This window comes from Crotalus tigris, unplaced genomic scaffold (genome assembly GCF_016545835.1).
Source record: "Crotalus tigris isolate CLP2741 ecotype Arizona unplaced genomic scaffold, ASM1654583v1 scf7180000017546.9332058, whole genome shotgun sequence".
In the NCBI taxonomy this organism is placed as follows: Eukaryota; Metazoa; Chordata; class Lepidosauria; order Squamata; family Viperidae; genus Crotalus; species Crotalus tigris.
In genome coordinates this window covers 3,206,459-3,231,638 of record NW_024096465.1, presented here as the reverse complement: position 1 = coordinate 3,231,638, position 25,180 = coordinate 3,206,459, and the positions used below count along the sequence as shown (strand labels likewise).

Sequence of the window (25,180 nt, the reverse complement as noted above, 5' to 3'; positions counted from 1 at the left end):
TATGTACATTTCTTTTATCAAACACTTTTCATATTATGGAGATGTTCCTACATAGTCCCAAACAATTTTTACCTGAACATTTTGTTTGATCAATTTTTCCTCAGTATTTCCTAATAGTATCAACTGTTGAATTACTTTAGTGGATTAAATCTAAACTGTACATGCAAAGGACATATCATTTTTGAACTAGTGTATATATACTGGCTCCTGTTCACCCTTTTCTAAATAAGACCTGGACACGGAGATTCTAGCAATATTTCTCTCCAGGTATAGAACTAAAATAAGATGCCAATAAATAAAACTATTTAGAGATTAAAAACATACATTTTTAAGTATCATAATTTTTCCACGTTTTATTCTTTCAAAGAAAATGCACTGACATATTTATGTCAAAAATAGGTATTATGTTGTTAAAGGAATTGTTCCACTCAATAATTAGTATTTACAATACGTACCAAGTCCCAGGCTTGCAAATTCATCAGAAGCCTGATCCTTTGTTCCTATAAATGAACCTTCTCGGCCTCTCACAGTCCCAGATATGTAACGTGGTTTTACTCCAGTACCTATTAATTGTGCTAGTTCAAGCTGACTGATGCATTTCAAAATCTTGAATTAAGAAAAGAATGCTACAAATTAACTAAACAATCCACAAAGGCCCATATTTTAGAAATAATTTTACACAACCTAAAACCATTATAGGTAGTTCTCAGTTAACAACGGTAATTGGAACCCAAATTTCTGTTGCTGAGTTATGTGGTCATAAAGTGTGATGTCACATGACCTTACTGTTTAGCGATGGTAATCCTGGCAACCCCTACTGCCTTCATTAAATGAGGATAGCAAGTAATTAACTGAGTCCCAGGTGGTTTTTAAGCAGGCTGGCAAGGCATGGTATAAGAATGGCAGGGCCAAGATTAGCTGTTGCTGAGCAGGGGAGGGTCTGTGAATGGCTTGCGAAGCTTGATGTGAACATGGTGGGGCCTGGGATGGCTGTTGCCAGGCAGGCATATGAGAGTGGCCCACAAGTGTGATTGGGCTGCTGGGGGGTGAAGAAATGGTTGAGTGGCCTGTGAGGTGCAATGTAAGAGCAGCAGAGTCAGGGTGGCTGTTGTCAGGCCAAAGAGAGTGTGACGAACTTACTGGAGCCACCTGCAACCTTCCCGGCCAGCTTCCCTACTGACTTTGCTAGTAAGAAGGCAGCAGGGAAGGTTGCAAATGACAATTATGTGATGCTGGAAATATCATAAGTGTGAAACAGATTCCAAATGTCTAGATTGTAGTCATGTGACTGAGGGAGTGCTGTTTTGCATGGAATCTCGAGGTCTCTTTTTTCAGCATTGTCATAACTTTGAATAATTGCTAAACAAATAGTCAATAAACAAGGATTAGCTGTAGTTAACCGTCCAGTTTCCTTTTGGAGTTTGTTCTTCAATATGCAATATTAAGCAAAGCTATGACAGTAGTGTAATCTTATGTAATTTAATTAATTTTATGTAATTTAAATTTTACAATAAATGTATTGAATATTACATAACTTCAATTATATATACATATATATATTTGAAAAGATAATCTACCTCATGCCAAGAATTTCCCAAATAATTTCCATCCGTATGAGCCACAGTAATTAGTGTTTTAATTGTATCAATATTCTTCTGCTTCATTTCAGTAATACCAGAACTCACAGTAAGTAAAGTAAATCTTGCTAGTGCTTGGACATAAGCATCCCTCTCAAGCTATAGGAAGAAAGAAATAATCTGTTTCTGTTTGATAGTATTTATTCCATGTTATAATTTTTAAATATAATAGTTCTGCACACATAGAAATGAAAGTAAATACTAAAGCAATCAAATTAAGAAAAATGAATGAACTAAAACTGGCTGCTCACTTATTATACTCAAATGCATTATAGATAGTACTTGATAGTACTGAACCCAAAATTTCTGTTGCTAAGCAAGACAGTTGCTAAGTGAGTTTTGCCCCATTTTATCACCTTTCATGCCACAGCTGTTAAGTCAGTGGTTCTCAACCTGTGGGTCGGGACCCCATTTGGGGTCGAACGACCATTTCACGGGGGTCGCCAAACAACGCAGTCCGCCATTTCCCCCCCCTTTTTCCTTAGCTGTGCTACTCCCTTTTATTCTATTGGCTTTTGAAATCCAATAGAATAGACTCTCTTGAATAGAGTCTAATTCTATTGGCTTTCAAAAGCCAATAGGAATTGTCCAGGCTGTCTCTGCCCTGCTGAGCCTGCCAAAAGTCCCATTCTGCAAACAGTGCTGCACCAGTTGAGTAGTCCTCGACTTAAGACCGGTTGAGTAGTCCTCGACTTACGACTGGTTGGGGGGTCACGGCATTAAAAAGGTTGAGAACCACTGTGTTAAGTGAATCACTGAAGTTACTAAATTAGAACCATGGTTGTTAAATGAATCTGATTCCACTATTGACTTTGTTTGTCAGGTCACAAAAGGTGAAATTCTGTGCATCCATATAATGCTGGTATGATTTCACTTAGAAGGTAAGTGGACCCCTGTCTAGTCGTGTCTAATTTTAGGGGGCTGTGTTCATCTCCGTTTCTTAGCTGAGGGAGCCAGCATTGTCTGGAGACACTTTCGTGGTCATGTGGCTGGCATCATTATATGTCAAGGTGCAGAGAACACTTTTCCCTTAGTGGTACCTATTTATCTACTTGCATTCGCATGCTTTTGAATTGCTAGGTTGGCAGGGGCTGGGGCAAGTAATGGGAGCTCATTCTATCTCATGGTGCTCAGGTCTCAAATAAGCCCAGTATCTTTAACCGCTGAGCCACCACGCCCCCATATGTTTTCACTTACATCAGATTATAAGGAAAATAAGCTTCTTCAAAACCTGTATCTGAGCAATTCTTTAAAAAATACAATGCACATTTATTTATTTATGAGACTTATATACCGCTTTAAGTGCGAGCACTCTCTAAGTGGTGTACACCAGTAAGCAATGTATATATATATATATATATATATTTACATTGCCCCCAACAATCTGGGTCCTCATTTTACCTACCCCGGAAGGATGGAAGGCTGAGTCAACCTTGAGCTGGTGAGATTTGAACCGCTGACCTGCTGAACACAGTCAGCTAAAGTGGCCTGCAGTACTGCACTCTAACTGCTGCGCCACCTCGGCTCATATTGTGTACTTATTAAAATAACAATTTTAATTTTTTTACAGCTAATAAAATAAACAGTAATATGTTTAACAGGGAATTTTTTCCTTTAGTAAAAATGTAAGAAAACTTGAATTAATTTCAAAATTAAGTTTCAAATACCACTTTCCATTTGGTCTATTATGAGGAATATAGTTATTTTAATAAGTGCAAATAATACAGAATTATGCTGTTGCCTAAATTTAACTATGTTATTACTCTGAAGTTGGCACACGTAATTTATTTGAAATTGGAAATTAAAGATTGCTTTCAATTTGCAAAACTACTTTTAATGCTGCTTACTATTCTTAGAACCAATACTTGTTCTATGAAATTTTAATATTTAGTATTACCTGGATACTGAAAATGCATGCTATCCTGATTGCACATCGAATTCCTTCCAGGCAAAGAGAGGCAACTTCTGTGTCATCACAATCTTGCAAACCCACACTGAATGCAGCTAGGAATGGTGTCCAGGCCAACTAAAATACAGAATTTAAAAAATGGTATGTCACATTTTAATATTCAACAATACATATATAAAGCTAAGTATGGAAATGACATAATTTACACTTTCTTTCACTTTAAATATATATTCTATTCAGCCATATTTTCTGTGTTTTTATCTCATGCAATTTATTTATTTGACTTACTATTTCTTATTCTTTTTCTGGGCTAAGCATTATGCTATTTACCGCAAAAGAGCATAGTGAGATGGCTATTGATATATACTCTTATTCACAGAAGTTAATGGTGATTATGTGAGGTCTCTCATTCATTGAATTCCTAAAAGGATTCTGTAAAATAAACTGGCTGCTAGTGGCCTTCATATAACAAATGAGTATTTGTAAAAGTCTTGATTCAATATCCTATTCATTGCACAACTCATAGCTTAAATTGCTATTTTCTTCTATATAAGAAAAAGAAAAAGAAACATGTTTACTGACTCAAATAAAAAAGTAGAGTGTTAGGATTTTATTATATCTTATTACACAAGTTGTCACTTTCCTGTGGCATAAAATATCTCTTTCATCACTACTAGAATGACTGACACTTGTTTTCCTGGTGATTTTTCACAGTGAATTGGAAGTTGGAAGTGATTGAATGACAAGAAAAGTCAACATGTGCTCAAAAGCTGAGAGTAGTGATGAGTATCCTTACCATTACATTAGTTAGAGGACATCTCTAAGTAATGAATTATGTTAACAGATGGAATTTTATTCCCAAACTTACTATTTCATAATCAAAACCAATTTAATAATATGAAAAAGATTTAGAGAAGTAATGAGCCCTTAGCCAGGCCATGATGAGAATGTCTCACCCAGTGCACGTGCTTAGAGATTCATATATCTGTGCACGTGAGTCTTTCTGTGTGTTTGTATGAATGATAAGGTCAATAAAAATGTACACTTCTCTAACTCATATTATTAAAAAAATACAATCTAACTCATATTATCTAATTTTATAATACTGTTAGCACATTTTGATTTGCCTAAAATTGTAATACTAACATTATTAGAAAAGTGATTAAGAAAGCAAAAAGATCTATTCTTCAGATGATTTGAAACTAAAAAATGTTAATTTCCCCATATGAAACATGCAAGAATGAGAAACTTGAAAACATTTACCTTGAACATGGGCCTTACATGTTCCAAGTGTGTTGCACTTGTAAAAGGAGCCTGAACATGGCTTACTGCTTCCATCAAAGCTTTAGCTGTTTTAGCCATTTGCTCCATTTCTAAATTATAAAGTAGTCTTCTCTGCTTTTCACTAGCTACACCTGTAAGCAAATTATTCTAATGAAATTATTCACCATCCACATCACAAAGAATATTCACATCCAAATACTTTAAAGATAATCTTTTGTCATACATTCAATATTTTTCTATTTGAATTTTTATGTAATATTCTTTTGGTAGCTATTCATGTTATCAATAATCAAATAAGCTGTTCTTGAATATATGGAGATTTCAATTGATACAACATGCAGTGGCCTAAGTAGTTATCAGTATATCAAGGTTTGCCCATGTAAGATTACTACTACTGGATTGTCTGCCAGTTAGTTTCTGGGTGAGATTAAGGTCATCAGAGTTCCAATCATCACAGCATCCCTGCAGTCTCTTGATCATGATCTGGGCTCCTGGTTCATGATTACAATGTTGCTCCAAGCCATGGCAGCATGATTGCTATTTTTGATGTTCCCTTTTGGCTTCTCACACCAAAGGTCAGTGGGGAAGCCATCAGGAAGTCAGAAAATCTGGTCACATAAGTTCCTCACTTAATAACCTACATGGTGTTTCCTTAACAATGGCAATCAGATCGCCACCACTACCTTCTCTAAGTGGTGTGGTCACATGACATCGAACTTACAACTGAGCACTTAGCAATGGCAATTCCAGTCCCAATTGCCATCATAAACTGAGACCTACTTGTAATAACTTTAAAAAAAACTTAAAGGGGATGTGGTTTTCTAAATATTCCCTCTGGAAATAAATTAGAGATATCTTATATGTATTTCAGCCAAACATTTAAAACTATGCTCATTACTAACTTATTACAAAACATACAGTTCTTGATAAATGAATGAAGGACAAATTTGTAACTAACAAAATTGTGCATTTGTCTAGAAACTATCTATCCAAATTTTTCTATTTTAACATGCAAATGAAAAGCCAGTGTTGCAATATGAACTGTCTCAAATTTAATGTAACAAAAGATCAAGTATTTAAAACATATCTTTGTCTCTGCAATTACGTATCTAAATTAGGTTTAAAGATCAAAACAAACCATTTAGCTATTATGTTGAATGTATATACTAATATTTATCTGAAAGCTGAAATAAGTGTGTATTTAAATTGTCTCCATAAACTACAAAGTAAAAGAGATATAGTAGACCAATACATTTAGCATATATTTGCATGATATAAGAATATGCATCTTTAGACAGTTTATTAGATAACAGCTATCAAAAAGAAAACAGAAAGAACCAACAATTATCCTGTGAATAATAGTCTTCTGCAGATACTTACTTTGTTTACTTGTTTTTGTGGGTATTGTTAGTTCTTTTGTTTCCTTCATTGAGATCTTCTTTCCTGCTATTTCATTATAAATAGCTGACAGATATTCTTCAGGGAGATCCTTACTATCATTGATACCTCTGTTCATCTTAATGTATTGTTCTTTGGTCATTTTATTCTTTACCTAAAAGTTAGGAGTAACATTCCAGTATTATAGGTGAGAGAAAAAGTTTTATTAAATTAGAATTCATGAATACTAATCAGAATCTGGTGAAAAGATAAATCAAGTTTTAGATGAATCTTATCTAAAGAAAGGGGTAGCTAATCTACACGTTTCAGTATTCTTTTTATTTACCACATCATGCCATATTTTTAGCCTCACTATCTACATTACAGTGAATGTGGCTATACAGTTGTATATTTCTAGATTGTATTTAAAGACATTCTGATTCAATCTGGATAAAAAGTGTTAGTGAAACTGTCAGTGAGGATTTTCCCCCCTGATGGTCATGTTTAAGAATTCCTGCTCCCAGAGATTTGCTTTGCAATCCTGTTGTGATCTTTTTGATACCAATTGAATACTTCATTCTTCTTTCATTTTTTTTATTCCTTCAATTTTAAAAACATTTTATGCTTTTTAGATTTTGGCAATTTTGGTGTCCTCTCTGTTCATTTTACTTGGATTTTGCTCTTAAATATTTTAATTATTTAGGAATTTTGGGATATGCACCTTGAATTTTGTGAACTGCTACAAGACATTACTGGACAATGTAGAAGTGTAATGAATACATAAATACTATGCGAGCAGCTGTTTATCTAGACACCAAATTCATTAATTCTTCTTTAGGAACAGCTAGAATGGAGTTTTCAGCTATTTTCTACCTAATTTCCTGTTTTTGACAATCTGCTTAGAATTTGCAGATAAAAATAACGGCAAACACAGGTAATTGAACATATAGAAAATAGATCTGAAAATTCAGCAGAGATTATTTGTTACTGAAAATGTGCACCAATTAAGGGAGGGGCAAAAATGGGATAAGACACAACAGAAATATTGTCTAAAGGCAGCATTAATGACCAAGGGGGAAAAAAAGAGTAGTAACTGAAATGTCTGTACATTTAATTCTTCATTTAAAAGCATTTTAAGAGATTTATGAAACATACTTGTGGGCTATGGAGATCTGTTGTCAACATAATAATTGAATAAGCCAAGACATATGCAGTGTCTGCACTAGCGAATAGAGTTTGCCTGTAAATAATAGGTGCAGAAAGAGAGAGAAAAAAAACATTTTTCCTATTAGCTGGTTTTAAGAAACATTTTTCCCATTATCTGGTTTTAAAAAAATAGACAAAAATGCTCACCCTTGATTACATTCCAAATATCTAGCAGCAAATTTCTCCATTAATCTATCAATTTTTTGAGCTTCTCCTGGAAGACGGAAGCCTTCCAAAAACATACGCAGAGCAGAAACAAAATCCTTCGCAGAAAAGTCATGCTGATCCACATAAGCATACATAACTTCTTTGTTAAATTTATCATTGTCTCCTAGAAATTCTCCAACTTGAGTCTAAAATGAAAGAAAAACACTAAATTCCCTAGAGCCAAAAGAAGGAACATATTACTCCATTTGTTCAGTGCGAGGGCTTCGAAAACTGTGATACACATACATACATATAGATAGGACAGACAAATAAATAAATATTAAAACAAATTACTATCATGATTTTCTGTTTCAAATATAGAATATATAAATCTTAGACCATTCAGGTTCTATATTACAGGCATTTGTTTAGTGACCGTTTGAAGTTACAATGACACTGAAAAAATTAACATGACTGTTTTTCACACTTAATGACTACTGCAGCATCCCAGTGGTTACGTGATCAAAGTTCAGACACTTAGCAATTGGCATATATTTAGGACGGTTGCAGTGTCCTGGGGTTATGTGATCACTTTTTGCCACCTTCTGACAAGCAAAGTCAATGGGGAAGCCAAAATCACTTAACAGCCATGTTACTAATGTAACAACTGCAGCAATCCACTTAACAACTGTGACAAGAAAGGTCATAAAATGGGGCAAAACTTACTTAACTGTCTTGCTTAGCAACAGAAATTTTGGTCAATGATTGTTGTAAATCAAGGACTACCTGTATTTCTTCAGTTAATTACAGGCATGAATTCTGATTTAAGAAACAGAGTAGTATCAAAAGTAGTTTTTTGTTTTTGACAAAAAGAACATTGTGGCTAATCCTAGTTAATATTCTCTGTTTTTAAGAGAGTGATTGCTATCTCTTCCTAAAGGTTCAGTATTTTCTGGAACAGGTACCAGGAAAGGGGACAGAGATTTGTTAAATAACATAATAAAAAGAGGTAAGTTTTATTAAGGAATCTCTTAAAAACAGAGAACAAGTGCATGTTCCATACAGCCAATAAGCCCTTTTTTCTATATGGCAGAATGCTTTTATAATTCAGAGGAGGTTTCAAAGCAGGGGACCTTTAGCATAGAGGGCAACTGCTTCAATTTGTTATGTCACAAATCCCTTGGAATAAGTAGTCACCTGAAGTATATCTGCATAAAGTCTTTGAATTATAGGAATAAGCCAATAAGTGGAATCTAAAATGACTTGTTAGTCTAGATCAAATAATGGTAATTAGGTTTATAAAGATAATTTTATTGAAAATGGACTAGTTTTCTTACAGAGTCTAATCTTTCTTCTTGATGCAAGAACTGGGCAATATCTTCAGAAGTAATACCAAGCATTCCTTGTTCTTGTAGATACTGAATTCCTCTCTTTGGCTTCTTATTAAATCTGCACATAAAACATGTTAATTAAGTGCTGATGGAAAATATACATTTTCATATCAAAAGAGCATTCAGAATAGCACAATTATTTTAAAATAATATAAATATCAAATTAATCTTTCTCTTGCATCCAAAAGTGGAAGTTTATAATAGTGGCACTTTTCATTTTTCTTATTTTAAATTTTTTCCATCCTAGGATGCTTTGCTGTTTATTTGACTGTTTCCCTACTGCACAGAATCAAATACAACTTAGGATTCTTGCATAGCAAAAAATAATCACCGGAAATCAAGTAGTTGAACCTAATTGGGTATGTTCTGCAAGAGGCTATCCCTGAAAATAATCCTAATGTGCCTATATAGTTAGTGTGACAACTAACTATAAACATGTAATACTGATCCTTACCATTTTTATTTAGATGTCTAAGAGCTTCAGGGCTCAATTCAAATGCTGACATTAATTGATAAAGCCCCAAGTGAATTAGATTACAAGTATTTAGAAAACTGCTTCCTCTAATACAGCGGCTCCCAACCTTTTCTATACCCTGCACCCCTAGAATGCTTCTTGCACCCCTTACAAAAGTTGGAAACAATGGCAATGAATTATACATATACACTATAATTTGGAAAACCCAAGTTTTTGCACCCCCTGGAATATCGTCTCGCATCCTAATATATCAAATGCCTCCACCAGGTGGGGGAGATGTACTGCTTTTAGTCTCTCAAAATTGATCTGCTTTGATCAGTCTTTGTGATAGCAAGGAGTATAATATTCTTGATGGGCATGTCTCAACTGTGACACTCTCTGCCAGGCAAAATACAACTAACTTTTACGCTATCTAGTTTTTGTAATAATTGAAGAAACCTCATTTGGGGAACTTTAGAGTAACAATTGCTCCAAAATCAGACTGTCATTTAATTAACTTATTTTGATTATTGAATACTATTGGTTTGTCTTATTTTATTGATTAGTTTATAAAAATAAAGATCCACTGTTAAGAAACAAACACAATATTTGACTATTACAATTGAAATGAGATGAGCAAAGCCCTCCTTATTTTCTCCAGGGCTCAAAGTCTTCACCTTCACAAATAAAGCCTCATATTGGAAATATATGGGGTACAGCAAAATTATTTTTCTTTTAGTTAAAGCAATTAAAACATTTTACAGTTTTCTCATTCTCTCCTGTTGTTGTCCAACTTGCCCAAAATCTATATAGAAAATTTTTCAATCACCCAAACAGCAATGGATAATTTTACTCGGCTATAAATTCACAGATTTTCTGGAGGGAAATTTAAACTAAACAGCGGGGACAGGGAGTTAATTGATACGGAACAACCCTGTCCCCGGCAATTTAAAAACTATAGGGCTATCAGTGCATGTAGCACAGATTTGTGTGTGGACAAGAATACCAACCTTGCTACCAATCAAAATGAAGCCTCTAATAGCGAGTGCCATATAAAGTGCACTAACCAAATAGGTGGTAAGACAATAGGGGAACTCAGGCACCACACAGGTTATGTAGAAAGGAAACACAGGGCCACCCACAAAGGACTCAAATGTTTATACACCAATGCACAAAGTATGAACAGCAAACAGGGTGAACTAGAAATTCAGGTTAATGAGGGCAGATACGATATTGTTGCCATTACGGAAACATGGTGGGATGAAACTCACACATGGAACACACAGCTAGAGGGATTTAAATTATTTAAAAGAAACAGACCAAATAAAAGAGGAGGTGGAGTTGCTCTCTATATAAGAAATAACTACATCTTCACAGAAATAGAGTACAACAATGATAAAAACTGTCTTGAATGCATTTGGGTCAATATAAAAGGGGGGGGGAATGACATTGCCATAGGTGTATACTACAGACCACCCAACCAAACAGAGGAAATAGATGAACTTTTTGCTAGTCAGCTAACTAAGGTATGTAGGAAGCACATCACAATAGTAATGGGGGACTTTAACTACCCTGACATCAACTGGGAGACAAACTCCGCACCAAGTGGAAGATCAAACAGGTTCCTGGCAAACCTAGCAGACAACTTTGTCTCCCAAAAAGTAGAGAATGGAACTAGGGGATTAGCCATTTTGGATCTAATTCTCACTAACAGAGATGAAATGATAGACGGTGTTGGAGCCATAGGAACCCTGGGAGGAAGTGATCATGCAATATTAGAATTCAACATTATAGAAGCACAACCAATAGAACACAGTCAAACTAGAGTCTTGGACTTCAAGAGAGCTAATTTCAATAAACTTAGAGAGGGCTTGGGAAGGATTCCATGGATGAGAATCCTCAAGGGGAAAACAACTCAAGAAGCTTGGGAAATTTTGAAAAATGAGATAATAAAAGCACAGTCTAGCACAATACCAACAAAGAGGAAAAATAACAGCTCTCAAAAGAAACCAGCATGGCTGCATAAAGAACTCTCTGACAAATTGAAAGATAAAAAGGACAAGTATAGAAAGTGGAAAGAGGGGAACATAACTAAGTCAGAATATCAGCAAATAGCCCGAGCCTGCAAAGATGAAGTGAAGAAAGCCAAGGCTCAAAATGAACTGAGGCTTGCGACCAAAGTCAAAAATAACAAAAAAAGCTTCTTTCAACATGTAAAAAACAAGAAAAAAGTGAAGGAAATGATTGGTCCATTAGTGGGTGGAAGTGGCAAGAAGGTGACAAGCAACAGGGAGAAAGCAGAACTATTTAACTCATTTTTTGCATCTGTCTTTACACAAAGGGAAAAAACAGACCAACCTATCAAAAATAGTGCCACAAAAAACAAAACAGAAACACAAGTTAAGATAGGCAAGAAAATCGTTAGTGAGCACCTGTCCAGCCTAGATGAGTTCAAATCGCCAGGACCAGACGGATTACACCCCAGAGTTCTCAAGGAACTGGCAGATGTGATATCGGAGCCACTGAACTATATTTTTCAAAGATCCTGGAACACAGGGGAACTACCAGAGGACTGGAAAAGAGCTGATGTAGTTCCCATCCTCAAAAAAGGAAAAAAAATGGATCCAGGAAATTACAGACCTATCAGCCTGACCTCAATACCTGGGAAGATCCTGGAAAAGATAATCAAACAACGAATCAACGAACACCTAGAGGCAAACAAAGTCATTACTAAAAGCCAACATGGGTTTGTCAAAAATAGATCATGCCAGACAAATCTTATTGCATTCTTTGACCAAGTGACAAAATTAGTGGATCAGAGGAATGCTGTGGACATAATTTACTTGGACTTCAGTAAGGCATTTGATAAAGTAGATCACAACCTACTACTTGACAAGATAGAAAAATGTGGGGTAGACAGAACCACCACCAGATGGATCCGTAGCTGGCTGACCGGCCGTACTCAGCGAGTGGTCCTCAATGGAACTGCATCTATATGGAGGGAAGTGTGTAGTGGGGTGCCCCAGGGCTCTGTTCTGGGCCCAGTACTCTTCAACATCTTCATCAACGATTTGGATGAAGGGATAGATGGGGAACTCATCAAATTTGCAGACGACACCAAGCTGGCAGGAATAGCCAACACTCCAGAAGACAGGCTTCAGATACAGAAGGATCTGGACAGACTTGAACACTGGGCACTAACTAACAAAATGAAATTCAATGGTGAAAAAAGCAAGGTTCTACATTTAGGCAAGAAAAACCAAATGCACAAGTACAGCATAGGTGGCACCATGCTCAATAGTAGTAACTGTGAGAGGGACCTCGGAGTCCTAGTAGACAATCACTTAAATATGAGCCAGCAGTGTGCTGCAGCTGCCAAAAAGGCCAACACAGTGCTAGGCTGCATTAACAGAGGGATAGAATCAAGATCACGTGAAGTATTAATACCACTCTTCAATGCCTTGGTAAGGCCACACTTGGAATACTGCATCCAGTTTTGGTCACCACGATGTAAAAAAGATGTTGAGACTCTAGAAAGAGTACAGAGAAGAGCAACAAAGATGATTAGGGGACTGGAGGCTAAAACATATAAGGAACGGTTGCGAGAATTGGGTATGTCTAGTTTAACGAAGAGAAGGACAAGGGGGGACATGATAGCAGTATTCCAATATCTCAGGGGCTGCCATAAAGAAGAGGGAATTAAGCTATTTTCCAAAGCACCTGAAGGCAGGACAAGAAGCAACGGGTGGAAACTCATCAAGGAGAGAAGCAACCTAGAACTAAGGAGAAACTTCCTGACAGTGAGAACAATTAATCAGTGGAACAGCTTGCCTCCAGAAGCAGTAAATGCTCCAACACTGGAAGTTTTTAAGAAGAGACTGGACAGCCATTTGTCCGAAATGGTGTAGGGTTTCCTGCCCGAGCAGGGGGTTGGACTAGATGACCTCCAAGGTCCCTTCCAACTTTACTACTATTACTATTACTAATTAATGAAAATGAATTACTGTAGCACAAAGGAAGGCAAATATATGATTCTAGAGGCACATTAAGGGACTAGGCAGGCAAAACAGCATGAACCCTCCTTCAAACACAAACATATAAATAAATCCACCCACTGCTTAAAATGAATCCCTATGCATTGTATAGAGAGAAAAACAGAGCAGTTCTGAAGTCTTTTACTGAGCAACCTCAGTGAAAGAGGTAAACCACTGTTTTTGCAAAATAGCAAAAATAGAACAGTTTTAACGTTCACTGAGATAATATGCAAGATTTGTGTCTTGCAATTGTATCTCAAGAAAATAGTTTGAAATCTTTGACATTTTCTGCTAATTACAGAGATTTTGTTTTCTCTTCACTGGCATTGTGTTCTCTCTACTTTCTTCTTCCTCCTTCTTCTTTCCTAATAGTCCTTACTCTCAAATGTATTGTCTCCTCCACTAATTTGCTGCCACTGACAACGTCTACCTTCTAATGCAGACTGTAACTGCATTAAATTTAATTCCTTAAGTCTAACAAACAATTGAACCAATTAGCTGCTGTCTTAGGACTGAAAAAAAAAACTTTAGTGAATTTAAAATGGCATGAAGAGTATTCTTTTGCATTTTGTAACCTGTTGGGGGCATGGATAAGAGCCTTGACTACATGGCTGCATGGTACATTTTAAATGTTCCTTGCAGGAACCATATTACTGAATTAGGATCTTTGAACTGTCTTCTAACCGGAACTTTAGTAACGGGAAGTATGTGTTACATGTCTTGAAGTGTTAAAGTTAATGAAATTTATTTTTAAGATTAGTGTTGTGGTATTCTGCCATGATATTTAAAAGTAGCAAAACAAACAAACAGAAAATTCTGAAAATTCATCATATAGTGAAACAAATAAAACGTACAAATCTATTCCTTGTTCTATTATTTCTTTCTGTTGCTTTAGAACCTCAAATTGCTCTGGATTGTCTGTACCAGACATCTGGGTGCTATAGCTACCAATTCCAGAGGAGGCTGTGGAGTCTAGAGAATTTAAACTTCCATATCTGTTAATTGTCTCAGGATGTTTGGTTTCAGTACTTTCTTGCTCAGTGGGTTTTTCCTGTCCTGTGCAAGAGAAAAAAAATAAATTTATGTTTTTAAAGTATATTTATTGGTTAATAGCACACTAAATGTTATTAGTAGTAATGTTAAATATATGTGAAGTAAAAGATTTTACACAATTCTAATAGTATAAATTAGCATTTAACATTTTGTAGAATGTATACAAAATAATTTCTAAAGTGTTGCTCTTCTATATTTGCATTGCTTAAAACAGGGGTTTTCAAACTTTTTTAGATTGTTTTAAAAAATCCTGGAATCCCTAATAAGGGAAAGCTTTAGTGATAGAAAAGAGGCTGTGAAATGTCTTCAGCACAAATAATTACTTCAGCAAAAATCCTAGGAAATAGTTTTATTTATGATGACTATAATAAATAAAATAATAATTTACCTAAGGTTGTTTGAGAGTTGGGATTTACATATTGATCCTTACTCCATTCCACCATGCACTTCAGTATTGATACTAAGCATTCAAGACCCTTCTTTCTCAAACTTAATTCCTGTAAGAGGTTGTGTGTATAGAAACATTAAGATTGTTGGTAATCTTTAATCATTATTAATTTTTACAACTGAAAAACATGGCATGGTTCTTACCTGAAGGCTGGTCATGCCAAGTTCTTGGCTGCCTCTTCCTTGAGCAATCTTAGATAGATCATTAACTAGTCTTTCAAAAATATTTGCAGCATTTAAATCACAGTCATAATTTACATAAATGTCTACTACACTCTGGGCATCTATAAAGAAAATAGAATTTACATTGAAGTGCTTTTATCAAGTACATAAATAAGTATAATAGTGAAAACTATAAAGCAAGCAAGATATCTGAACAGCCATGTTAAAGACTATTAACACGCCCAATGGAGTAATACCTGCGCATATCCGTGTCAATGTTTGAATAACCATCCATTTATGATCGAAGGAGCTAGTGGAGGTTTCTAAAATATATAGAAAAATCTCTTTGAAGAAAACCTAGGAAAAATAGAGATGTTACCTGCTTATTTGAAAAATGTCTGCCTTCTATATTTTTCATTATCAATCAATATCAGATATACAATATAGAAAACTACCTATGAGCCTTTCCCTGAGAGACAGTGTGACCTTCCCCCTCCCCCCCAAACAGGCTCCAACACCAGATCTTTATGCTATTCTTCCTGGAAAACATGTAAACTGCTATTTAAACTTCCTGGTTTCACAATTTTATAATTATGTACAATGAAAATTATTCTATCAGAGTAATAGACAAGCATGTATGGTAAAGAGATCTGATCTTAAACAGTAATTTGATTTACTTAAATATTTAATACATTTAAATTCTGTTCAACTGATTTGAATGTCTTGCTATACAAAATTGAAGAAGATACACGGAACATAAGACTACAAAAATAAGCCTAAAACAATTGCTTTCAATATAATTTTCTGGATGGTGGGAAGATCAATATAAAATTTTTAGTGTTAATTATTTGTGTTTCTTGGCTGGAATCTAAAGAACTACTTAGAAATTTGTGGAAATTTGTGGAAAAGCTTGCACACCTCTGATAGTTAGACACATAACTAAATCACGTATGTGATTTAATTGAATTAAGAACTTTTTTCAATTTCAAAATAGCTGACTATGCCGAATAAGAAATTGGGATTTAAGAATCAGACATTTCATGAACTGTCTTCATGATTTTTTCAAATATTCAAAAGTTTCAAACATTTTTTGCTTTGAGAATACCGTATTTTCCGGCGTATAAGATGACTTTCTAAACCATGCAAATCTTCTCCAAAGTCGGGGGTCGTCTTATACCCCAGAAAATACCGTATTTTCCGGCATATAAGACGACTTTCTAACCATGCAAATCTTCTCCAAAGTTGGGGGTCGTCTTATACGCCCAGTCATCTTATACGCCGGAAAATACAGTATATTCACAAAATCAAAACCCTGCATTCTTCCGTCATTACTGCTGTAAAGAAATTCAATGCACAACCTGCTATGTAACTGAAGATACATTACTGCATCTGGGATGCCTAATGGCAAATACTTTACCATTTTAATTAATTTTACATTTGTATCTCAGTTTCTCCAGAAATAAAACACAGAATACAAAATGTTTCATTTTATGGTTTACAACTGCATCATTTTAATACAAAAATAGTAACCAATGGCCTCATCTAACATTCCTATATGAGATTTCCAATTTGAACAGATTTTTAAAAAGAAATTGCCATTTAGGTACCCCAAAACACATATATTAGATCCATATAATTTAATATGTGGAAATAGGCCAATAATACCAGATACACTGAACTGTACATAAGAAGACTCTATTTAAATTTATATTCAAATGTCAGAAGAACAGAATAATTCATTCTGAGTAGTATCTGAATGGTTGCCCAAGATAACATATCTACTTATTCAGTGCTATAGTTTATTATTATAATAGTAATAATTTGGGAATAATTTATATTATTTATTATTGATTCAGGATATTTTGAATGTAAACAACTCCAATCAATTGAAACTAGATTAGATGTTCTTAATTGTTTTTATATTTGAAGCCTCTCAATTATCTCATTTTATAGTACAATAAGTACACTCTTTAAACTACTAAATGTACATTACCTCAATTTGCATCTTCAAATGTGTCTTAAAATTTGAAAGTAAAGTCAGGAATATAGAAAGGGAAAGTTCAAATACTTCTGGAACAGATGAAACTCCATTTTTAGACAATGCTACACAAAGGTACTGCTTAATAGCATTAATAAACATTTCATTTGTCCTAAAAACAGGTCCTGCATTTTGCAAAATAGATAGCAGCAACTGGAGTGAAAGGATTTTTGACCGCAATTCATGCGACCTAGAAAGATATAATCTTAGTATGAGAAACAATTTATAGAGACATCTTTCTTTTTAAGAAATAAAAAGAAATAATTGTTCCAAATTCTCTAATGATTAGTGCAGAGCAGATAATAATAAATATTCAATTAACAATAGAAATTAAACAATAAACTATGACTGACTTAGCTTAGATTGACATTCTTGTGTTCATTTTTGTAGCGCATAATGTTGCTTGTACATAAAATCTCAATTTAATATAATATACAGGTATATAACTGATTGATTCATATATACTAAGTCAGGGGTCCCCAATCTATGGGCTGCGGAAATGGTTGGCTGGTGCGTGCACGCGTGGGCGCACATTCTCCCCACTCGCGCTAGCACCCGTGGCCATTTGCACATGTGCGCAGGTGCGAACATAGCTGCTAGTGCAGGGCAAGTGTCCATGGCCCTGTTTGCGCGTGCTCATGGGTGCGAACATGGCTGCTAGCCTGGGTGGATTGTGCAGCCCGTTTGCGCATGTACAAACTGAGCTGCTAGCTGCCATGGGGGTGTGTGCTCATTCACGCATGTGCATGGCGCCAGTGGATGCCACATGCACAAATAGGGCCGCTAGTACCACGCTAGTGTGTGTGGCTGTGCGTGCATGCATGCACCAATTTTGAACCTGCTCTCCTTTCCTCCAGTCCGTGAGCCCAGAAAGGTTGGAGACCTCTGTACTAAGTGACAAGAACAACCCTTTTTAAAATAATTGTATAAAATACAACATTGATAGAAGAGATTTTTGTGGCTCAGGGTTAAACTCTCTGAGAGTACCACAGACTACACAAATACAACATTCCATAATAATATGTTGTACTACATTGGAAATGGGAGGAGAATCAACAGGCTATAACCACTGTTGATTCATACATTTATTCCTTTAAAATTTCATAGAAAAAAATATGGCAACTTACTTTGGATCAGGTGGTCCATCTGACAAAGGCTTCATAGACAGTTTACACAGTGACCTGAATACAAGAAAGGCATCCTTTTGTAATATATGGGAAAATTTAGCACCAGGTGTAGGTCCTGAAGAATTTCCAGATTCCTGAAGTTAAAATATTTTCATTTTCAATTTATATAATAAAAATACAATGTAATTATTTTACATGAGAAAAAACAGGATACACAAAATTACAATGAAACTTTGATTAACAGTATTTATAGAGTGCCTTAATCTATATAGACTGCGGTATAAATATATTTCTAGAAATTACTTAACATTAAACATTAAAAATAAACATTTTTCTACAACTGCATGTTTAATATTTTAGTTATTTTGTTAAAACTAGTCAGCATCACGTATTTATATAATAACGATCAGATGGAAGTTATGACTTCCAGAGCCCTGAATGTAACAAACCACAAACCAGCCTCACAATTATATAGTCTTCTAGTTCAAACACTTCTTTTTTCTCTCTTCTTAAAAACACAGTTAATCTTTTATGAGACTGATATTTCCAATAATTAACAATCCTTTTTTTCATGACCTAAAATAAATTGAAAATGATCCCAGGTTTTTTATTTTCATTTAAAAAAAACTTAGATCATTTTCAACTCATTTCAGATCAGAAATTATTATTTTTTTAAAATTAAAAACCACTTTACATTGCCTTGGCAATCACATTTAAAACAGAAAAATATCTTAGTAATGCTAGGATGTTTATCACTAATTACTCTTTTGCAATAGTTCATGTGTTAATTTTTATTTACATATATTTAAGCTTCAGCATATCTGTCATATGCTGTATCTCTTTCATTTTACTGCAATTCCACTATGCACATTATTTTCCTTTTATAACGTATGTTTATCTATGTGATGTATTCCTGTATGCTTTATTATTTCTATACACAGAAAAGCAGATACATGTAGCAGAGCACAAAATCAGAGCCTTTAACACATTCCACATACATATGCAACTGATGAAGGTAACCATGCATGTTAAGAACTCATTTTCAAAATATTCAGTCATCTATTAAAAGAAATCTGTTATAAGAATAGAATGAGCATTTCCCAAGGCAACATTCTGCTTGCCAACTGTGCTAGTGCTACATCTGTTCTAGGAAGAAACCTGATAATTATCTATCCTAAAATGATCTTGAAGATCAAGCATTGGTCATATTGATAATTTACCAATAGAATATTTATCTTAGAAATCATATACTTGCAGAATGGAAATAGATTTTCAAACAATACAGAATGCATTGTAATGTATTGTTTGCGTTGTATTCACATGTGCCAAACAATTGTGAAAGCAAATGTTTGCTAGTTAAAACACATTAGCTCCAGTAAAAACCAGTATTTTATCACACACTAACAAAACAATTGAAAGAGCAACCCTACTAAATATATACACTTGGAATATATGTTTTTAAATTAACAAGCAGCAATGAATTTCTTATAGAGCTTTAAATCCATATGTAGAGCACAAAGGAAGTTATAAAAGTACATATATGGCTTAAGGAACAAATGATTCCAAACATGAATCATTTGAAACTGCTGTGAAAATACAAAAACATTAAAACTGTACTGTTTTGCTACAACATCATATATAATACTGGCTTACAACATATAAATAATCTGTGTCCTATGCTTCTTATTGATTCACATAATTCCGAATCAAAGCACCTGTACTAAAGTTGCCATCTGTCAGAACCCTATGTTCTGTGTGCATGGGATTTCTTATTCTTTTCGGGTTCTGCCATTCTCCTGGGGGGGGGGAGAATTTGAGGTGCCGATGTGTATTTGCTTTGCTCTATCTCTTGTTCTATCCTCTTTGATGTGTCTCTAATGGGGTGAGAATGGAATGTACCTCTGACTATCTGCCTTATCTCTGAGTGCAGAAGAAACGGTGCAGACACCTAACAGCCTTGGAAGAGACACCTTTTCACTCTGTTCCCTTGCCGTTTTCACACCTGCGGATTGGCCTGTTTGAACTGTCTGGATGGACAGTTAGGGTGGGGTTATTACGGACACTTTTAATTATTTGATCACACGGGAAACCCTCAGATCCTGCCTTCTATTTCTGCTGTCAACATCTCCCAATAAAAGTTCCTTTTGAAATGATGCCATTTCAAGAGTTCTGCTTTCTGAACTGATTGAGGCGGGTTCTTATACTATCTTATCTAAACTTTGTTTACGTATTATACAAGCTAGGTGCATAAGTTGACTGTAAATATCCCCCAAATCAGTTTAAAACTCTAGTTTTCAAAGCATAATCATTATTGTACCTGAGTATCATTGGATGAGACAGATAACCTGTCATCAGGTAATGATGGTGTATACACAATAGAAATAGGTGTCCCAGGAATTCCATTTGCCTGGATATTTTCACTATCACTACCATCCTCTGAAGTACCTATTGGTCCATCAACCACAATCTTTTCAGTAAATCTCTCACCTATATCTAAAAGAAAAAAGAACTATGTTATACAGTAAAATTATGGCATTTAAAAGTAATTGTTTGTACAATTAGAAGTACATTGGACTAATATTACACAAAAACCCCACCCCCTTTCTCCAGAGTTTTAGGCAACAATCTGAGGCAGCGCTGATCCCAGCGCTGCAGAGATTTTTGCAAGGTGGGATAGAGAATCCAATAAGTGGTAAACTGACTACCTGAAAGAATTTGAGAGCCAAACCTGACACGTCTCATAGAGCTGGAGACCAAGTCAAGACTGGGTTCCCCTAGCAACAGGGGACATGACAAGTTTGGCTGACTTGGTCTCAAGAGCAGGCAGACAGAGAAAACCCATTGGTGGATTCTCCATCTCCTGTGCTGGAGAACAATTCAATATATATTACCACAAAATGAATTCTGAGTATTATCAGTGTGCTATTCTTGATGCCATATCAACATTTCTTCATCATTTCTTTAAAAATTAGTGTAAATACGATTAACATTCTACATTAAAGTTATGATTATTCACTAAGCAACTCACAACAGAACCATTATGATCTGAATCAGAATATATCTATATCTAGGATACCAAGATGAATTGTCTAGGATATTTTATAATGTTCATTGTAAATTACTTATAGGTTATAGGTTATAAATGCGTATTTTTTACTTTATCTTGAGTCAGAAGCCAAACAAGAATATTTTCAGATTTGACAAAACATTTCCTAAGGTGCTTGAATATAAACAAATTTACAGTAATTATTTTAGAACAGAACCTGCTGTGAAAGAGTTTACACATAACAAAAAAGCCTGGCAATGAAAAAGAAAGTAGCAATTTCTCAAATCTTGTTAACCTAGATCAGGCTGTCTCATTTGCTTAAAGACTATTCAACTTTCCTTTAAGTTTATAAAGACGTCTGTAAGTAACTTCAACTGTATTTCTTAATTTTACTTAAATGTTACTTTATCATCCATGTTTCAGGAATTGGTAATTGATAAATTAGCTACTCTCAAGGCTGCTTTTAATGTCTTATAAATTTTATCAAAATTTGTATTAACTTTAAACAAATAATAAATCCAGGTTTAGGTGTCTAACCAATAATCTCCAGCCTTTTCTCTACAGAAAAACAGAAAAGTCCTGAGGCTCCCTCATTGCCTTCCTTCAAGAGAAAAGAAATGTAGTGATCTGAGCTGTACTAACTGTTTCTGGGGGTTGAAAACAGCCCAGTCTGCATCTATTTTTTTTTATTTAAAAAAAATCATAAAAGTATTACTTTATCTAATATTTTCTTTCCATATTAGTACACATAAAACTTTACCATCAATTCCTCCTATAAAATTCCTTTAATTTCTACCTCAATTCAGCAATATGGTTTAATGAAAGTATACTACCTCTTACTACTATGTTGACCATTTCCTGGACTATACTCTGTACAACATCATGAGCTGTTTCTTCACGTTGATTACTTTCTCCATCATAGGACCCTGCATCATTTTTAGTTAAAGCTACAAGAGAAAAACAAATATATTATTCAAAATTATCAAGAATCCAGTCTGGTCAACATATTTCTAAACTATAAATGCTACATAAATACATTATTTTATGATTGTTCATAGCATTCACTATATCTGGACTTCTAGAAAATATATTTTAAAAAACAATATGAAATTACTATAACTGTATGTGGTTTTTAACCAAATGAACGTATTACTCTTTTTAAACAAAAAGACGGCTCAATATGACATGTGTTCCACCTAGCTCAATTTTTTGTAACTCCTCAAAGTACCAGAGGTACCTCAAAATAGTAAAATATAAAGCAAATCTGCCAATTTTCAGCAGCATATGTATTGTCATTTAATACAAAATAGAATTGTTAAATCTCTAAAAAGCCTCCATTTTACTCATTAAAATTGCCTGACCTTTTCCCCAGAGACATCACAGGGTATACCATCTGGAACTTCAAAAGCAACAAACAAGCAGAAAGCAAAGTTAACTCCTAATTGAGAAGATCGCCATCTCTAACTTAAGTTAGTTTGACAATAAGATAACAACATGCCCTCTACCATTCCATCCTGATTAATCATCATTATTACTTTCTGCTGCTGTTGCTTGATCAGCTTCTGTTTGTTCATTTTCTGCACTAGAAATATCAGATCCATTTTCTCCTTCTATATCTTCTTGAAGGCTTTTGTCCACATCATTTGTATGATGCTCCAAATCCACTTCATTGTCCTGGGATAATTGATCAACAGTCTCCTCTGAAAGATGCCTTAATTGAGGTGATTCAGGCTCATGATGGCTTAATGGAGATTGCTGAAGGTGATACTGTTGCCGATGTCTCTCTTTCTCCATTTGCTTGGCTTCTTGAAGCTATAAATTGTATTTATATGTGAAAATAAAGCATTTTATTAATACATGTTATATTTGACAGACACACTATTTTATATACTTGGAGCCTTAAAAAGTTGGCACACAGCTGCAATTTTATTGTGATACATGATTTTTTTTAAAAAATATGAAGAATGCTCATTAGGTAATCATCTTAATTAAATACAATTCATTTTTGACCTGGATCTAGCCACTTTACAATCACAACTTTCAATATACTATTGGGAAGATAAGAACTGATATTTTTCTTAAAAAGTTTGTGTATGATGTAAGTTTGGAATTTGTTTTATTTTTTTCACATGGTCCAATCATATGCAAAATCTGTTAATTTGATTTATACATTTAATTATGAAGTAGTAGAACTTTTGACTATGTATCTAACTATCTAGCCACCCATCTCATGAACTGGAGTCTGGGAGTTATATAGCAAAAACAAAATAATAAAAACATTTTAAAATAACCATAAAAACATGAATATAATGTGGGGAAGTATTAAAAAACTTATAAATAAAGGCCTTTTGCAGGCTCCTTGTTCCCAAGGGGTCCCCAGATCTGCTGAAAAATATGTCTTGAGAGATCTCTGGAAGGCCAATAGGTTTGGGCTAATCTCACTTCAGAGTGAATGATGTTCCAAATGATAGGTTTTAAAGCAGAAAAGATTCGCTTTTGGGTTCTGTAAGATGGAACTCCTTAGCACAGGCATGTCAAACTCGCGACATCACATGACGTATCGTGACTTTTTCCCCATTGCCGGCAAAGGGGTAGGTGCAGTTTCGGCATGACACATCCAGCCAGCCGGCCGACAGTTTGACATGCCTGTCTTAGCAGATGGAACTGTAACAGCCTTCCTGCCTGCCCTGATTTTATGGGTAGATGTAATCAGAAAGAAATGGTCCCTCAAATATCCTGGTCCCAAAGCCATGTAGAGTTTTAAATCTTCCCATGCAAACCCCTGCAACCTTCAGGCACCAAGACAGGACATCAACAGCACTGCTTAGTTTACTGGGGTGGAGATATACAACTGAGTGTACTCATGATACTTCACTCCATGGTGGAAAATGATCTCATCTGAAGGCTTGATGTTGATATTAAACAGGAGTGTAAAAGGTTCCAAGCCCTGCAGAACTTCACATAGCTTGCTTGAGTTAAGGATGGGATCTCTCACTTTCAATCAACACCAGTACCAGCTCCACAGGAAGGAAGAGAACCAGCACAATAAGTATTGTTGAATCGTACTCTACAGAGTCAATCCAGAAAGACACCATGATTGATAATACTGAAGGCTGCTGAGAGATCAAGTAGAACAAGGAGGAATACACTAACCCAGGGGTCCCCAACCACTGGTCTGTGGACCAGTACCGGGTTGCGGCATGCCAGAAACTGGTACATGCAAACAATAAAGCCCCTTCTGTGGGATGCAGGCAGTACAAAACCATGCCCCCTCCAGTCTGCAGAAAAAACTTTCTCCACGGAACCAGTCCCTTGTGCTCAAAAGGTTGGGGACCTCTGCACTAACCCATCGTGCTCCTGCTAGGTTATCCAAAAGCATGACCAATCCCTTTTCTGTTTATATCTAGAGCTAAATCCTGACTAAAAGGGATGCAGATAATCAGCTTTATTCAGGATTTGCTGAAGTTATTGTATGACCATTGACACTGGATGAAAATTGTCCAGTATGATGGGATCTAACAATGGTTTGAGTGGGGTGAACCAGTGCCTCCTTAAAAGGGGAATAACCCCATCTTTCAAGGAAAAGTGCAAATGCTAGAATCAAACTACCTCAAACCTCAGGCTTGCTAGTTAGAAGAGGCATGAATTTAAGGAGCAGGTTATTGACCTCACAGCCATGTAACATTTATATGAAGCCGCTGGGTGAGATCATCAGACAGCACGGGGTGAGGTTTCATCAGTATGCTGATGATACCCAGCTATATATCTCCTCCCCGAGCTCTCTCAGTGAAGCGGCCGATGTGATGGGCCGTTGCCTTGAAGCCGTGAGGGTCTGGATGGGGGTTAACAGACTCAGGCTCAATCCTGA

General features: G+C 35.4%; 1 protein-coding gene across 2 annotated transcripts in view; it reads right to left on the bottom strand.

The window, feature by feature from the left end:
• The window catches only part of ARFGEF1 (ADP ribosylation factor guanine nucleotide exchange factor 1), a 71,002-nt gene that overhangs the window by 19,016 nt on the left and 26,806 nt on the right, over window positions 1-25,180 (bottom strand). The window contains exons 6-22 of one of the 2 annotated variants that reach the window (XM_039335148.1): window positions 22,848-23,124; window positions 22,146-22,259; window positions 20,584-20,759; window positions 18,267-18,400; window positions 17,095-17,329; window positions 15,356-15,458; window positions 15,084-15,223; window positions 14,881-14,989; window positions 14,294-14,495; window positions 8,898-9,009; window positions 7,561-7,766; window positions 7,363-7,447; window positions 6,211-6,382; window positions 4,810-4,961; window positions 3,535-3,663; window positions 1,578-1,736; window positions 456-606 (exon numbers count right to left, since the gene is read on the bottom strand). In XM_039335148.1, coding sequence (XP_039191082.1) covers window positions 456-606; window positions 1,578-1,736; window positions 3,535-3,663; window positions 4,810-4,961; window positions 6,211-6,382; window positions 7,363-7,447; window positions 7,561-7,766; window positions 8,898-9,009; window positions 14,294-14,495; window positions 14,881-14,989; window positions 15,084-15,223; window positions 15,356-15,458; window positions 17,095-17,329; window positions 18,267-18,400; window positions 20,584-20,759; window positions 22,146-22,259; window positions 22,848-23,124 — 2,656 coding nt within the window. The remainder of the gene's footprint in view (window positions 1-455; window positions 607-1,577; window positions 1,737-3,534; window positions 3,664-4,809; window positions 4,962-6,210; window positions 6,383-7,362; window positions 7,448-7,560; window positions 7,767-8,897; window positions 9,010-14,293; window positions 14,496-14,880; window positions 14,990-15,083; window positions 15,224-15,355; window positions 15,459-17,094; window positions 17,330-18,266; window positions 18,401-20,583; window positions 20,760-22,145; window positions 22,260-22,847; window positions 23,125-25,180) is intronic. The other variant, XM_039335156.1, reaches the window with a different exon arrangement.